The sequence below is a fragment of the Coregonus clupeaformis genome, chromosome 27, assembly GCF_020615455.1.
Source record: "Coregonus clupeaformis isolate EN_2021a chromosome 27, ASM2061545v1, whole genome shotgun sequence".
Classification (NCBI taxonomy): Eukaryota; Metazoa; Chordata; class Actinopteri; order Salmoniformes; family Salmonidae; genus Coregonus; species Coregonus clupeaformis.
This window is the reverse complement of record NC_059218.1, coordinates 14,679,211-14,697,000: the sequence shown is the minus strand read 5'-3', so window position 1 is coordinate 14,697,000 and position 17,790 is coordinate 14,679,211. Positions and strand designations below refer to the sequence as shown.

General features: G+C 44.9%; 1 protein-coding gene across 2 annotated transcripts in view; it reads left to right on the top strand.

Annotated features, from left to right (window-relative positions):
• Window positions 1-17,790, top strand: part of LOC121541392 (chromodomain-helicase-DNA-binding protein 1) — a 125,774-nt gene that overhangs the window by 33,748 nt on the left and 74,236 nt on the right. For both annotated transcript variants that reach the window (XM_041850367.2, XM_041850366.2), the window contains 8 exons: window positions 21-216; window positions 606-710; window positions 5,440-5,492; window positions 5,588-5,734; window positions 10,311-10,576; window positions 12,470-12,695; window positions 14,487-14,587; window positions 14,799-14,977. In XM_041850367.2, coding sequence (XP_041706301.1) covers window positions 21-216; window positions 606-710; window positions 5,440-5,492; window positions 5,588-5,734; window positions 10,311-10,576; window positions 12,470-12,695; window positions 14,487-14,587; window positions 14,799-14,977 — 1,273 coding nt within the window. The remainder of the gene's footprint in view (window positions 1-20; window positions 217-605; window positions 711-5,439; window positions 5,493-5,587; window positions 5,735-10,310; window positions 10,577-12,469; window positions 12,696-14,486; window positions 14,588-14,798; window positions 14,978-17,790) is intronic.

The following is a 17,790-nucleotide window of genomic DNA, read 5'->3' as shown; positions in this document are numbered from 1 at the left end:
AATTGTGTGTTTGCTTGCAGTAACTCAGACGATGAGTCCGGGCCTGGGTCAGGCTCCGGTTCGGGCTCAGGCTCCAGTTCCAGCAGCAGCAGTAGTAGTAATTCAGACAGTAGCTCAGGAAGCAGCTCGGATTCTGGCAGCCAGTCCGATTCCGACTCTGAGAAATCCAAGGAGAAGAACGAACCGGAAAGCAAAGCCAAGATCGACGGGGCCGAGGTAGGAACACCGACATTCAACTGAAACCCCTGGCATACATGAAATGTGATTTTTAGATTCATTCACTGCGGTTTGCACAATGTGATACTGCCAGGTTGAAGTGAAAGAGTTCAGATTGGACATTTCAAACAACATTTTAGATCTCGGGCTGTAAGTATCAAGCATCTGAGTAGGAGTGCTGATCCAGTATCAGGTCTCTCCTGTCCTTGTACTCATTGTGATATAAAATACAAAATATATCCTAAATATCTACTTCTACTCTGAGACGATTGATACATATGACCTTGGTCACAGCCCCATTATGTATTTCTGATTTAACTAGAACTGTGTACTGTCCACAGGTGAACTGTCGTTGACTTACGGATAACTCTGCCCTATCTTAATTCTAGTTTTGGAAGTCCAACCCAAGTATCCTAGCAGTGCAAAGGTCCGCTATGCTCAGGAAACAGCAACTCCAGCTGCAACAACAACAGAGCTCTTCTAACAGCGGATCGGTGGGTGGTGTTGTCAATCATTTTACTTTCGGTCTTGACATTCAGGTAAATTTGCCAGTGGCACACCAGGCCAGTAGCAAGTGAAAACTACTGTCCCGAATGAGTAAATTACTGGCCCGGGCCAAAATCACATGAAAGCAAGTTATGCACACAGAATTTCAATCATGGGTGATTTCATGTTTCATTTGCAGTCTGGGCAAGTACCTTTTTATAGCCTGTAGCCAACCATACGATCTGATATTTAAACTGATTGTTTGGAAAACAAAAATAAAACCATCCACCCTCTCAATTACATTATTGATCATAGTCTGTTACTGGAAAAACGTATGTGTTATGGCTTTACACCCCCTGCTATATTGTGGATAAAGTTACCTGTCTAACAGAACACAGAGGGTGTTCTTTAATGGAAGCTTCTCAAACAAAATCCAGGTAGAATCAGGAATTCCCCAGGGCAGCTGTCTAGCTGTCTGTTTTTTCAATCTTTACTAAAAACATGCCACTGGCTTTGAGTAAAGCCACCACCATGCTTCACCGACAGGATGGTGCCAGGTTTCCTCCAGACGTGACACTTGGCATTCAGGCCAAAGAGTTCAATCTTGGTTTCATCCGACCAGAGAATCTCATGGTTTGTCATGGTCTGAGTGTCCTTTAGGTGCCTTTTGGCAAACTCCAAGCGGGCTGTTGAGCCTTTTACTGAGGAGTGGCTTCCGTCCGGCCACTCTACCATAAAGGCCTGATTGGTGACGTGCTTCTGGAAGGTTCTCCCATCTCCACAGAGCAACTCTGGAGCTCTGTCAGAGTGACCATCAGGTTCGTGGTCACCTCCCTGACCAAGGCCCTTCTCCCCCGATTGCTCAGTTTGGCCAGGCGGCCAGTTCTAGGAAGAGTCTTGGTGTTTCCAAACTTCTTCCATTTAAGAATGATGGAGGCCACTGTGTTCTTGGGGACCTTCAATACTGCAGAAATGTTTTTGTACCCTTCCCCAGATCTGTGCCTCGACATAATCCTGTCTCGGAGCGCTACAGACAATTCCTTCGACCTCATGGCTTGGTTTTTGCTCTGACATGCACTGTCAACTGTGGGACCTTATATAGACAGTTGTGTGCCTTTCCAAATCATGTCCAATCAATTGAATTTACCACAGGTGTACTCCAATCAAGTTGTAGAAACATCTCAAGGATGATCAATTGAAACAGGATGCACCTGAGCTCAATTTTCGGGTCTCATAGCAAAGGGTCTGAATACATATGTAAATAAGGTTTTTCTGTTTTATTTTTAATACATTTGCAAAAATTTCAAGAAACCTGTTTTCACTTTGTCGCTATGGGTTATTGTGTGTAGATTGATGAGATTATTATTATTTTTTTTTTACATTTTAGAATAAGGCTGTAACGTCGCGACCGGGAGACCCATGGGGTGGCGCACAATTGGCCCAGGGTAGGGGAGGGAATGGCCGGCAGGGATGTAGCTCAGTTGGTAGAGCATGGCGTTTGCAACGCCAGGGTTGTGGGTTTGATTCCCATGGGGGGCCAGTATGAAATAAAACAAATAAAAATAATAGTTATGTATGCACTCACTAACTGTAAGTCGCTCTGGATAAGTGTCTGCTAAATGACTAAAATGTAAAAATGAAAAAGTCAAGGGGTCTGAATACTTTCCATATCCACTGTATGAAACCATTTAAAATGTAATATTTCCCTCCAGAAATGAGCCCAATAACATATTGATGAAAAGTAATATATTTAGGGCCTGTACCTGGTCCATATTGCAGGCAGGTGTGCTATTTTAGCAATAAGCATTATCACATGTAGCCTGATGCAGCATAGTGGCTACATGGGCTAATCATTAACAAGATCAGACTTGTTGCATATTTAATGTCCTAAAAAATTCCCATTGCCACTAGCCTAATAAAATCATGTGATTTCTTGTGTTTTATAAGTGAATATAGTCCTACCGTTTTAAGCACTTGAATGGCCGTGAACTTTTTTTATTGTCATGCCAGACACTCTGCCAATTGCAGAAACATTTTAGTTGAGAAATAAATAAATCAGCACTGGAAGCTGGGATCCCGCTCTTTTCAATAATTACCATTAAAACTGTTGGCTTTTCCCGAGATTGCATTTAGGAATGTTGCGCAGTGACTGGGCTTATTAGAACACATTTCTTTCCATGCAGCAATCATCTGTATGAGAAGTTGCGCGCTCTTGCCACCCGACAGTTGATATTCCGCTAATAAATAAACGACATAGCTCATTAACAGCTTCGAGAATTGCTCTGTTTTTTATGCAATTATATAGACTACAGAATAGCATTATTACAATATTGATTAAAACATTTCTGTATTTTTTAACCAAGTGATTTGTGTAAATCTTTCTTTGCTAATAATGACACTGCTGTGTAGGATGTCTAATATAAAAGACTGAAAAGCAGGTGGAGAACTTTTATTCTGTGATTGGGGAATGCGTGTGCCGATGTTAAACTATGCAGGTCTTGCGCGAGTATCCAGGCCGTACTGAGGCGTGGCTCACTCGAGACCGAGAGGAAAGGCTTTGACATTCTTGCCTCTGCTTGGAAACTGAATGCTGGTTGAAAACAAGTGTGAAGTGTCAGATGTCGGGGAGATTGTGAAGGATTAAATACAAATATACATAATTTTCTGTTTTGGTGTTTGAAAATGTTCTGGCCCAAGCGGGCCATATGAAGCTTGATTAGATGTTGCCAGGCCAGCGGGCAGCCCTGAATTTCAAGCCCTGTACTTACAGTGGCTTGCGAAAGTATTCACCCCCTTGGCATTTTTCGTATTTTGTTGCCTTACAACCTGGAATTAAAATTGATTTTCTGGGGTTTGTATCATTTGATTTACACAACATGCCTACCACTTTGAAGATGCAAAATAAAAAAAATTGTGAAACAAACAAGAAATAAGACAAAAAAACTGAACTTGAGCGTGCGTAACTATTCACCCCCCCAAAGTCAATACTTTGTAGAGCAATTACAGCTGCAAGTCTCTTGGGGTATGTTTCTATAAGCTTGGCACATCTAGTCACTGGGATTTTTGCCCATTCTTCAAGGCAAAACTACTCCAGCTCCTTCATGTTGGATGGGTTCTGCTGGTGTACAGCAATCTTAGTCATACCACAGATTCTCTATTGGATTGAGGTCTGCGCTTTGACTAGGCCATTCCAAGACATTTAAATGTTTCCCCTTAAACCACTCAAGTGTTGCTTTAGCAGTATGCTTAGGGTCATTGTCCTGCTGGAAGGTGAACATCCGTCAGAGTCTCAAATCTCTGGAAAACTTAAACAGGTTTCCCTCAAGAATTTCCCTGTATTTAGCGCCATCCTTCAATTCTGACCAGTTTCCCAGTCCCTGCCGATGGAAAAACATCCCCACAGCATGATTCTGCCACTAGGATTGTGTTCTCGGGGTGATGAGAGGTGTTGGGTTTGCGCCAGACATAGCGTTTTCCTTGATGGCCAAAAAGCTCAATTTTAGTCTCATCTGACCAGAGTACCTTCTTCCATATGTTTGGGGAGTCTCCCACATGCCTTTTGGCGAACACCAAAAGTGTTTGCTTATTTTTTTCTTTAAGCAATGGCTTTTTTCTGGCCACTCTTCCGTAAAGCCCAACTCTGTGGAGTGTATGGCTTAAAGTGGTCCTATGGACAGATACTCCAATCTCTGCTGTGGAGCTTTGCAGCTCCTTCAGGGTTATCTTTGGTCTCTTTGTTGCCTCTCTGATGAATGCCCTCCTTGCCTGGTCCGTGAGTTTGGGTGGGCGGCCCTCTCTTGGTAGGTTTGTTGTGGTACCATATTCTTTCCCTTTTTTAAATAATGGATTTAATGGTGCTCCGTGGGATGTTCAAAGTTTCGGATATTCTTTTATAACCCAACCCTGATCTGTACTTATAATAAATAATAATATTAAAAACAATTTAAATAGTCAACCCTGATCTGTACTTCTCCACAACTTTGTCCCTGACCTGTTTGGAGAGCTCCTTGGTCTTCATGGAGCCGCTTGCTTGGTGGTGCCTCTTGCTTAGTGGTGTTGCAGACTCTGGGGCCTTTCAGAACAGGTGTTTATATATACTGAGATCATGTGACAGATCATGTGACACTTAGATTGCACACAGGTGGACTTTATTTAACTAATTATGTGACTTCTGAAGGTAATTGGTTGCACCAGATCTTATTTAGGGGCTTCAAAGCAAAGAGGGTGAATACATATGCGCGCACCACTTTTCCGTTATTTATTTTTTAGAAATAAATATTTTTTTATATTAAATATTTTTTTAATTTCACTTCACCAATTTGGACTATTTTGTGTATGTCCATTACATGAAATCCAAATAAAAATCCATTTAAATTACAGGTTTTAATGCAACAAAATAGGACTAATGCCAAGGGGGATGAATACTTTTGCAAGGCACTGTACATCACTGTTCATTGGCAAAGGTGTATTCTTATTTGGCTCAAACTCTGTAAAAAAACGGAGATTTTTCATCTAAAAGTTGAAATGAAATGTCGCTCAGTTTTATAGCTTGGTGTTTGGTGGTAGTAATTTTTCTCGGGCATTCTTTCATTTGACGGTTTTCATTGATTGGGAAACTCATTATTTTGTGCTAGTATAGGATATAACGCACAATATTTCACCTAGGTAGGCCAGCACAGTATTTGTTATTTGGGACTTTTTTGTGTGTTTTATAATCATTTTTCCATTGTTTTTCAGGATTCGTCCAGCAGTGACAATTCAGATGACTCATCAGGTGGAAAGAGAAGAAAGTTAGTTGTGCTCCCCGACATAATTCAGTGGTAAAATCAATCGCGCTGTAGACTGACTGTTCATTGGTATAATGCTTCTCTCCATCCATCTTTAGATCAGGTTCTGGATCGTCCTCCAGGTCTGGATCAGGGTCCGTGAGTGGTTCCGGCTCTGACTCGTCAGCACAGGAACAGGCGCGCAGCGAAGAGTCCGACAATTACGACCCCAGTCACAAAGTCAAAAGTAGAAAGCCTCCAACCAAGTAAGTGTTTGGTTTTTCCTTTGAAAGCTGTTTCATGCCAATACAATAATGACTATTTCTATCATCACATTAAGACTTCTCCTTTTCACCCTTTCAATGTGGAAATAGTCCATTTTCAATTTAAGTTCCTTTATCGCCTCATACCTATTAGGTCCATTGTTGTCTTGGATCAGTTTGATTTAGCACTAGTATCAGTTCTGTATGCAAACCAATCCTTTTAGAATGGATGCTCAGCAACAATTTATCAATTAGACTCTCAATGCACACTGACACTAAAAATCAAAATGACCTTTTCTAATGGGAGACGAGAGTTTACACTCTCTCAGCCATTGGCCAGAACCCTGACGGATTGCAATGCATTATCAAATTAACATTTTACATTTACATTTTAGTCATTTAGCAGACGCTCTTATCCAGAGCGACTTACAGGAGCAATTAGGGTTAAGTGCCTTGCTCAAGGGCACATTTACGTCATTTAGCAGACGCTCTTATCCAGAGCGACTCACAAATTGGTGCATTCACCCTATAGCCAGTGGGATAACCACTTTACATTTTTTTTTGGGGGGGTAGAAGGATTACTTTATCCTATCCCAGGTATTCCTTAAAGAGGTGGGGTTTCAAATGTCTCCGGAAGGTGGTGAGTGACTCCGCTGTCCTGGCGTCGTGAGGGAGCTTGTTCCACCATTGGGGTGCCAGAGCAGCGAACAGTTTTGACTGGGCTGAGCGGGAACTATGCTTCTGCAGAGGAAGGGGAGCCAGCAGGCCAGAGGTGGATGAACGCAATGCCCTCGTTTGGGTGTAGGGACTGATCAGAGCCCGAAGGTACAGAGGTGCCGTTCCCCTCACTGCTCCATAGGCAAGCACCATGGTCTTGTAACGGATGCGAGCTTCAACTGGAAGCCAGTGGAGTGTGCGGAGGAGGGGGGTGACGTGAGAGAACTTGGGAAAGTTGAACACCAGACGGGCTGCGGCGTTCTGGATGAGTTGTAGGGGTTTAATGGCACAGGCAGGGAGGCCAGCCAACAGCGAGTTGCAGTAATCCAGACGGGAGATGACAAGTGCCTGGATTAGGACCTGTGCCGCTTCCTGTGTAAGGCAGGGTCGTACTCTCCGAATGTTGTAGAGCATGAACCTGCAGGAGCGGGTCACCGCCTTGATGTTAGCGGAGAACGACAGGGTGTTGTCCAGGGTCACGCCAAGGCTCTTCGCACTCTGGGAGGAGGACACAACGGAGTTGTCAACCGTGATGGCGAGATCATGGAACGGGCAGTCCTTCCCCGGGAGGAAGAGCAGCTCCGTCTTGCCAGGGTTCAGCTTGAGGTGGTGATCCGTCATCCATACTGATATGTCTGCCAGACATGCAGAGATGCGATTCGCCACCTGGTTATCAGAAGGGGGAAAGGAGAAGATTAGTTGTGTATCGTCAGCGTAGCAATGATAGGAGAGGCCATGTGAGGATATGACAGAGCCAAGTGACTTGGTGTATAGGGAGAAAAGGAGAGGGCCTAGAACTGAGCCCTGGGGGACACCAGTGGTGAGAGCACGTGGTGCGGAGACAGCTTCTCGCCACGCCACTTGGTAGGAGCGACCGGTCAGGTAGGACGCAATCCAGGAGTGAGCCGCGCCGGAGATGCCCAGCTCGGAGAGGGTGGAGAGGAGGATCTGATGGTTCACAGTATCAAAGGCAGCAGACAGGTCTAGAAGGACAAGAGCAGAGGAGAGAGAGTTAGCTTTAGCAGTGCGGAGAGCCTCCGTGACACAGAGAAGAGCAGTCTCAGTTGAATGACCAGTCCTGAAACCTGACTGGTTTGGATCAAGAAGGTCATTCTGAGAGAGATAGCAAGAGAGTTGGCTAAAGACGGCACGCTCAATAGTTTTGGAAAGAAAAGAAAGAAGGGATACTGGTCTGTAGTTGTTGACATCAGTGGGATCGAGTGTTGGTTTTTTTGAGAAGGGGAGCAACTCTCGCTCTCTTGAAGACGGAAGGGACATGGCCAGCGGTCAAGGATGAGTTGATCAGCGAGGTGAGGTAGGGGAGAAGGTCACCGGAGATGGTCTGGAGAAGAGAGGAGGGGATGGGGTCAAGCGGGCAGGTTGTTGGGCGGCCTGCAGTCACAAGTCGCAGGATTTTATCTGGAGAGAGAGGGGAGAAAGAAGTCAAAGCATAGGGTAGGGCAGTGTGAGTAGGACCAGCAGTGTCATTAGACTTAACAAACGAGGATCGGATGTCGTCAACCTTCTTTTCAAAGTGGTTGACGAAGTCATCCACAGAGAGAGAGGAGGGGGGGAGGATTCAGGAGGGAGGAAAATGTGGCAAAGAGCTTCCTAGGGTTAGAGGCAGATGCTTGGAATTTAGAGTGGTAGAAAGTGGCCTTAGCAGCAGAAACAGATGAAGAAAATGTAGAGAGGAGGGAGTGAAAAGTCGGCAGGGAGTTTAGTTTTCTTCCATTTCCGCTCCGCTGCCCGGAGCTCTGTTCTGTGAGCTCGCAATGAGTCATCAAGCCACAGAGCTGGAGGGGAGGACCGAGCCGGCCGGGAGGATAGGGGACACAGAGAGTCAAAGGATGCAGAAAGGGAGGAGAGGAGGGTTGAGGAGGCAGAATCAGGAGATTGGAGGGAGAAGGATTGAGCAGAGGGAAGAGATGATAGGATGGAAGAGGAGAGAGTAGTGGGAGAGAGAGAGCGAAGGTTGCGGCGGCGCATTACCATCTGTGTAGGGGCAGAGTGAGTAGTGTTGGAGGAGAGCGAGAGAGAAAAGGAAACAAAGTAGTGGTCGGAGACATGGAGGGGAGTTGCAGTGAGATTAGTAGAAGAGCAGCATCTAGTAAAGATGAGGTCAAGCGTATTGCCTGCCTTGTGAGTAGGGGGGACGGTGAGAGGGTGAGGTCAAAAGAGGAGAGGAGTGGAAAGAAGGAGGCAGAGAGAAATGAGTCAAATGTGGACATAGGGAGGTTGAAATCCCCCAAAACTGTGAGGGGTGAGCCATCCTCAGGAAAGGAACTTATCAAGGCGTCAAGCTCATTGATGAACTCTCCAAGGGAATCTGGAGGGCGATAGATGACAAGGATATTAAGCTTAAATGGGCTAGTGACTGTGACAGCATGGAATTCAAATGAGGAGATAGACAGGTGGGTTAGGGGAAAAATTGAGAATGTCCACTTGGGAGAGATGAGGATTCCTGTGCCACCACCCCTCTGACCAGATGCTCTCGGGGTATGCGAGAACACATGGTCAGACGAGGAGAGAGCAGTAGGAGTAGCAGTGTTTTCAGTGGTAATCCATGTTTCCGTCAGCCCCAGGAAGTCGAGGGACTGGAGGTTAGCATAGGCTGGGATGAAGTCAGCTTTGTTGGCAGCAGAACGGCAGTTCCAGAGGCTGCCTGAGACCTGGAACTCCAGGTGTGGGGTGCGTGCAGGGACCACCAGGTTAGAGAGGCAGCAGCCACGCGGTGTGAGGCGTTTGTGTAGCCTGTGCAGAGAGGAGAGAACAGGGATAGGCAGAGGCATAGTTGACAGGCTGTAGCAAATGGCTACAATAATGCAGAGGAGATCGGAATGAAATGAACTAAACATCTGGAAGAGGAGAGAGCAGGGCCTCCCTCACCAAAACTTCCACCTCAGAAACTATAATTGTTTCACTGAACCACCCGAACAAAAACTCTCCCAACTTCCACCTTTAGAAATCAGAATTGTTGTGAACCACAGCGGTTCAATGTTTAAAGGAGTAGACTCAACCCACTTTATTCAGCTAGCTAACTATGACACCATAGCTAACTAGCATGCTATCATCCAATAACACACAGTTTAGCACCAACACTTGGTCACAACAAACCACCAATAGTGTATTAACACACTAAGCAGATAATTCGTGTCCGTGTCTAGTTCCTTTCATAACGCAGCAATAATTAAACGTTGGCTAGCTTAGCACAAATGTATTGTATTTAGCTGCCACAGTACAGCACACAATGGCTACTGTGTTGACTCTGTTCGAAAAACGGCTAGCTAGCTAGCTTCGTGCTACACCGAAGACAATGCCAACCTACAGTAACTACCCACAACAGCCCACGATGCCTAACTATGACACCATAGCTAACTAGCATGCTAGCATCCAATAACACACAGTTTAGCACCAATACTTGGTTACAACAGACTACCAATAGTGTGTTAACACACTAAACAGATCATTCGTGTCCGTGTCTAGTTCCTTTCATAACGCAGCAATAATTAAATGTTGGCTAGCTAGCATAAGTATATTGTATTTAGCTACTACAGTACAGTTAGCTGGTCGTGTTGGCTAGCTAGCAATGGCCACTGTGTTGACTTTGTTTGAAGAACGGCTAGCTAGCTAGCTTCGTGCTAGACCCGGCACCGCCGAAAAACAATGCTAACCTACAGTAACTACCCACAACAGCCCACGATGCCTAACTATGACGCCATAGCTAACTAGCATGCTAGCATCCAATAACACACAAATGTTGGGTCCATATGTTGGAGCACCACTGTCTGGTACTGTGCAACTCTAATATTCTCAAAGCAATCGCCCAGAAGTCATGCGTCCGTCCACTCTCTCCCTTCAGGGCAAACACCAGAAACGAGAAGAAGAGCAACGTGCAGAGGAAAAAGCCCTCGGCGGGCTCGTCATCGGACGACGGCAAGAAATCGTCATCGAACCAGGGGCCCAGGCGCCAGGCCACGCAGAACGTCAGCTACAAGGAGGACGACGATGCGAAGACAGACTCAGACGACCTGGTGGAGGTGTGCGGGGAGGACGTACCCCCGCCGGATGAGAATGAGTTTGAGACCCTGGAGCGAGTGATGGAGACGCGGCTAGGGAGGAGAGGAGGTAAGGGGCAAAGCTATGTATTGTGGAACCCGGGTTCAAATTACAGGGGTGTTGGCGAGGCCAGGCACTGCCATAACAAATCATGGTCACCTCAAAAAAATATATGAATATAAACTGTTATTTTGATGATATGCCCATGCACTCCATAACAAGTCAGGGCACCCCCCCCCATAACCATGCAAAGATTAACGTGGGCACATACAGTGGGGAGAACAAGTATTTGATACACTGCCGATTTTGCAGGTTTTCTTACTTACAAAGCATGTAGAGTGTCTGCATGTCTGCAATTTTTATCATAGCTACACTTCAACTGTGAGAGACGGAATCTAAAACAGAAATCCAGAAAAACACATTGTACGATTTTTAAGTAATTAATTAGCATTTTATTGCATGACATAAGTATTTGATCACCTACCAACCAGTAAGAATTCCGGCTCTCACAGACCTGTTAGTTTTTCTTTAAGAAGCCCTCCTGTTCTCCACTCATTACCTGTATTGACTGCACCTGTTTGAACTCGTTACCTGTATAAAAGACACCTGTCCACACACTCAATCAAACAGACTCCAACCTCTCCACAATGGCCAAGACCAGAGAGCTGTGTAAGGACATCAGGGATAAAATTGTAGACCTGCACAAGGCTGGGATGGGCTACAGGACAATAGGCAAGCAACTTGGTGAGAAGGCAACAACTGTTGGCGCAATTATTAGAAAATGGAAGAACTTCAAGATGACGGTCAATCACCCTCGGTCTGGGGCTCCATGCAAGATCTCACCTCGTGGGGCATCAATGATCATGAGGAAGGTGAGGGATCAGCCCAGAACTACACGACAGGACCTGGTCAATGACCTGAAGAGAGCTGGGACCACAGTCTCAAAGAAAACCATTAGTAACACACTACGCCGTCATGGATTAAAATCCTGCAGCGCACGCAAGATCCCCCTGCTCAAGCCAGTGCATGTCTAGGCCCGTCTGAAGTTTGCCAATGACCATCTGGATGATCCAGAGGAGGAATGGGAGAAGGTCATGTGGTCTGATGAGACAAAAATAGAGCTTTTTAGTCTAAACTCCACTTGCCTTGTTTGTGGAAGAAGAAGGATGAGTACAACCCCAAGAACACCATACCAACCGTGAAGCATGGAGGTGGAAACATCATTCTTTGGGGATGCTTTTCTGCAAATGGGACAGGACGACTGCACCGTATTGAGGGGAGGATGGATGGGGCCATGTATCGCGAGATCTTGACCAACAACCTCCTTCCCTCAGTAAGAGCATTGAAGATGGGTCATGGTTGGGTCTTCCAGCATGACAACGACCCGAAACACACAGCCAGGGCAACTAAGGAGTGGCTCCGTAAGAAGCGTTTCAAGGTCCTGGAGTGGCCTAGCCAGTCTCCAGACCTGAACCCAATAGAAAATCTTTGGAGGGAGCTGAGAGTCTGTATTGCCCAGCGACAGCCCCGAAATCTGAAGGATCTGGAGAAGGTCTGTATGGAGGAGTGGGCCAAAATCCCTGCTGCAGTGTGTGCAAACCTGGTCAAGACCTACAGGAAACGTATGATCTCTGTAATTGCAAACAAAGGGTTCTGTACCAAATATTAAGTTCTGCTTTTCTGATGTATCAAATGTCATGCAATACAATGCAAATGAATTACTTAAATATCATACAATGTGATTTTCTGGATTTTTGTTTTAGATTCTGTCTCTCACAGTTGAAGTGTACCTATGATAAAAATTACAGACCCCTACATGCTTTGTAAGTAGGAAAACCTGCAAAATCGGCAGTGTATCAAATACGTGTTCTCCCCACTGTAGGTGTGAATTGCAGTGAATGTATCATTCGAACCCTACCCGCTCCCATACTTGTACTCACACTCATTATTTTCCCCCCAAAGCAACGGGAGGCACCACCACAGTGTACGCAGTGGAGGCAGACGGAGACCCCAACGCCAACTTCAATGTCAGCAAGGAGGCGGGTGACCAGCAGTACCTGATAAAGTGGAAAGGCTGGTCCCACATCCACAACACCTGGGAGACGGAGGAGACGCTCAAGCTGCAGAACGTCAAGGGCATGAAGAAACTGGATAACTTCAAGAAGAGGGAATTGGACAAGCGGAAATGGTAAGATAAGAAATGCTTAATTGGTTTGTCAATCATCAGCGTATTCACAGTCACGAAAAAAGAAAATCAATAATGAAAAAGGTAAAAACATCAGAAGTCAACTGTCCGATGGTGAGGTGGCCTTGGCTATTGGTGAAAGAGGCATTTTTGTGTTTTTGGGATAAGAGTTTGACTAGGTACAGTGAGGGAACAAAGTATTTGATCCCCTGCTGATTTTGTATGTTTGCCAACTGACAAAGAAATGATCAGTCTAATTTTAATGGTAGGTTTATTTGAACAGTGAGAGAATAAAGAACAAAAAAATCCAGAAAAACGCATGTCAAAAATGTTATACATTGATTTGTATTTTAATGAGGGAAATAAGTATTTGACCCCCTCTCAATCAGAAAGATTTCTGGCTCCCAGGTGTCTTTTATACAGGTAACGAGCTGAGATTAGGAGCACACTCTTAAAGGGAGTGCTCCTAATCTCAGTTTTTTACCTGTATAAGACACCTGTCTACAGAAGCAATCAATCAATCAGATTCCAAACTCTCCACCATGGCCAAGACCAAAGAGCTCTCCAAGGATGTCAGGGACAAGATTGTAGACCTACACAAGGCTGGAATGGGCTACAAGACCATCGTCAAGCAGCTTGGTGAGAAGGTGACAAATGGAAGAAACACAAAAGAACTGTCAATCTCCCTCGGCCCGGGGCTCCATGCAAGATCTCACCTCGTGGAGTTGCAATGATCATGAGAACGGTGAGGAATCAGCCCAGAACTACACGGGAGGATCTTGTCAATGATCTCAAGGCAGCTGGGACCATAGTCACCAAGAAAACAATTGGTAAAACACTACGCCGTGAAGGACTGAAATCCTGCAGCGGCCGCAAGGTCCCCCTTTCTCAAGAATGCACATATACAGGGCCGTCTGAAGTTTGCCAATGAACATCTGAATGATTCAGAGGAGAACTGGGTGAAGTTGTGGTCAGATGAGACCAAAATGGAGCTCTTTGGCATCAACTCAACTCGCCGTGTTTGGAGGAGGAGGAATGCTGCCTATGCCCCCAAGAACACCATCCCCAGCGTCAAACATGGAGGTGGAAACATTATGCTTTGGGGGTGTTTTTCTGCTAAGGGGACAGGACAACTTCACCGCATCAAAGGGACGATGGACGGGGCCATGTACCGTCAAATCTTGGGTGAGAACCTCCTTCCCTCAGCCAGGGCATTGAAAAATGGGTCGTGGATGGGTATTCCAGCATGTCAATGACCCAAAACACACGGCCAAGGCAACAACGTAGTAGCTCAAGAAGAAGCACATTAAGGTCCTGGAGTGGCCTAGCCAATCTCCAGACCTTAATCCCATAGAAAATCTGTGGAGGGAGCTGAAGGTTCGAGTTGCCAAACGTCAGCCTCAAAACCTTAATGACTTGGAGAAGATCTGCAAAGAGGAGTGGGACAAAATCCCTCCTGGGATGTGTGCAAACCTGTTGGCCAACTACAAGAAACGTCTGACCTCTGTGATTGCCAACAAGGGTTTTGCCACCAAGTACTAAGTCATGTTTTGCAGAGGGGTCAAATACTTATTTCCCTAATTAAAATGCAAATCGATTTAATAATATTTTTGACATGCGTTTTTCTGGATTTCTTTGTTGTTATTCTGTCTCTCACTGTTCATATAAACCTACCATTAAAATTATAGACTGCTCATTTCTTTGTCAGTGGGCAAACGTACAAAATCAGCAGGGGATCAAATACTTTTTTCCCTCACTGTATGGTTTCTCACCATATTTTGTTCTTCTCCTCAGGATTCAATGTTCTTCACCAGAGGATGTGGAGTACTTCAACTGTCAACAGGAGCTCATGGATGATTTGCACTCACAATATCAGCTGGTGGAGAGGATAATTGGTGAGATGTCCTACTGCTAAGCATTCCTTCCGTTGTAAACAGTTTGTGACTCGGACGTAGAATTGAGATGTATAGAGCAGATCACTACTACATGCAAAGTTAAAATATTGTGGTCGTTCTATAAACAACATTCTTAAAGTATCGTCAAAACATTTTGTTTTGATTGGGAATTGCACTTTTTTAACATGTATTTTGATTTGATCTCACCCAGGGCATTCGAATCAGAAGTCGGCGGCAGGTTTCCCGGACTACCTGTGCAAATGGCAGGGCCTGCCGTATTCTGAGTGCAGCTGGGAGGACGGAGCCCTCATCTCCAGAAAGTACCAGAAAAGCATAGATGACTACATGCGCAGAAACCAGTCCAAGTCCATTCCCTCCAGAGATTGCAAGGTAAGGAGAAGGGTTATGTTGCTCCTAGACACTGATCATTAGGGATGTGGCACAAAGTCGATACAGTAGAGCAGTATTTCCCAAGGAACTGTCAGGCCCAAGGAACTCTTGAAAGATGTAATAGTTGAATGCGCAAGCTGCAATTTCTAAATTGGGAAGTGCATCAGCAGTTTTCCTCATGTCAGTCATTGCCGACCTTAGAGCTATTTATAACTTGTCCATATCATTAGCCAGCTAATTATTTTTAGCTAGGTTTTTTAGCCCATTGGCAAAATGTGAAGAATTGCAGGAAATTAGCTTTAAAACTGCAAATTTCTCTCCAGCCCATGGCAAAATGTATAGAATTTCAGGAAACGATCTTTAAACCTGCTAAGTGTTGTCTCTGCCAACAAGAGGGGTATGAACAGTTCGTCATGGACAGTGCTTGTGCCCATAGAAATAGACATAAAATCAAATTGTATTTGTCGCATGCGCCAAATACAAAAGGTGTATACTTTACCGTGAAATGCTTGCTTACGAGCCCTTCCCAATGATGCAGAGTTTAAAAAATAGTAACACAAGGGGAGTCATGTGATGCTGCGAAGCAAGGTGTTTGTCTGAAAGGAGCCTCCCGATAAAAACCCTCCCAATTTCCTCAGTCTGATAGAATAGCCAATTTAGTATAAATGTTTTTGAAGGGAAAGTTACGTTTATTTGTTTTATCAAAGTTTTTCAACAATGTCTGCATTGAATTCAGCTTCTACACGTAGCACGATCGCTAGCGCAGCGGCTAACTGGGCTAGCTCTGTTGCTAGCACTTCAGCAAGCATGACGTTGAAAGGGCAGAACATAGAACCCAGTGCGTTGTCGGCCTTGCAATCATCCCTACAGAAGTCCATGGACGAAATGGGTAGAGTCAGCACCATTCTTGAATCAGATGTTTCTCAGGTCAAGCAATCTGATGGATATTCATGAAGATGTATCTGTCATATTACAGAGGCTAGATGAGGCAGAGGGTTGGATACCAACGCTGGACGACGACAACAACCGACTGATTAGGAAAGCCGAGAAGAACGCCAAACTGTATGAGGATCTCCAAAGAAGTGTGCAAGACGCAGCTAACCGAGACAGGCGCCTCAATTTAAGACTTTTAGGGGTCAAGGAGGGTCTGGAGGATGGCAAGCCGCGGGATTGCGTGAGACAAATTATCTCGGAGGCTCTGGGGGTGGATCTGGACGAATACGAGCTTCAAGAAGTCCACCGTTCCCTATTACCAATACCACGCGAGAATCAGCCGCCTAGACCGATCATCTGCTTTCTCAGGGATCGAGAGTGAGAGAGAGAGTGTGCTGGCCGCTGCGAAGGGAATGTATCGGGATAAGAGAGAGGTGACTTGGAAGGGCTGCAAGCTATCATTCTTTCCCGATATGACCAAGGAGCTGGCAGATAAAATGTTTTTTACCGCAACAAGGAAGAGGCTGCATGAGTTGGATGTACGTTTCACACTCGCCTACCCAGCTGTGCTACGCTTTACATGTAAGGGGGAAAGATAGAGCTTTGACTATCTCAAGGCGATGGAATTCCTCAAGAAAAATTCAGAGGACCAGAAATAAGAGCATGGATGGCATAGCTATATTGGCCGTTGAGTTCTATATGGGACAGTGTTTATGTGACACTATTGCTAAGACACTGTGAAATGACAATTCGGGAAACTAATAGCTACAGTATTTAGCTATTGGGCTATTACAGACTGTATAGCTACAATGCTATTTTTGTCACTGGAGGTTTAGCCGGTGACTGTATTCAAGTTACCTGGTCAAAACTACCCTTAAGCAAAGATGTCGGTAAATTAAGTAGATGTAACTAACAACCTTGACATTATTTTAATTGATCTGATTTTATATGGTTTCATAGAAAATGTTGTTTTCCCCCTTTCCTTTAATTTGGGGGGGTGGCTTGGGACAAGGGTGAGAGAGGGCTTTTCTCTTCATGTAGAAAACAAGGGGAGAGGGGTGGGGTGGTTACTGTTTTGTATTGTGTCGTTAGGTTCATGGCTCATGCAAGTGTTTATAGCGCAACAAAGGTTGTTGTAATATGTGACAGCATGACAGCACTGAAAATGATTGATTTTCAATATAATTCTAACCCCCAATATGCAAAGTTTGATAAATGTCTAAAAAATATACAAAGATAATTTCATGGAATATCAACGGTTCACAGAATCCTGTTAAGAGGAAGAAATGTTTATGTTATCTCAAATCCCAACAAGCTGATATAGCTTTTATCCAAGAAACTCATTTGGTTGATTCAGAGGCTGCTAAATTGAAAAGGGATTGGGTTGGGCAATTATTTCATAGCTCATTTTCAAGCAAAAAACATGGTGTTGCAATTTTGGTACATAAAAAGTTGAATTTTGTCATATTAAAGCAACATAAGGATGCGGAAGGAAGAATGAATTGTGTTGAGGCTCTGGTAAATGGTAACAAGGTTAATATGTGTAATATTTGTGCACCAAACAAGGTGAAGGCTGGGTTTTTCCCATAAGGTTATGGGGGAAATCATTGGTGGCAATACAGTGGTGGCGGGAGACTTTAACCAGGTTCAAGATGGTATCCTTGATAAAGCTACTTATTTCCTCCGACACATTGGTGCGGCTGGCTTCCGGGTTAAGCGGGTGGGTGTTAAAAAGCGCGGTTTGGTTGGTCATGTTTCGGAATACGCATGACTCGACCTTCGCCTCCCAAGCCCGTTAGGAGATCGAAATTGGGGAGAAAAAGGGGGTCTGGTAGATATATGGAGACTTGTCAATCCTAGAGAGAAGGAATATACATTTT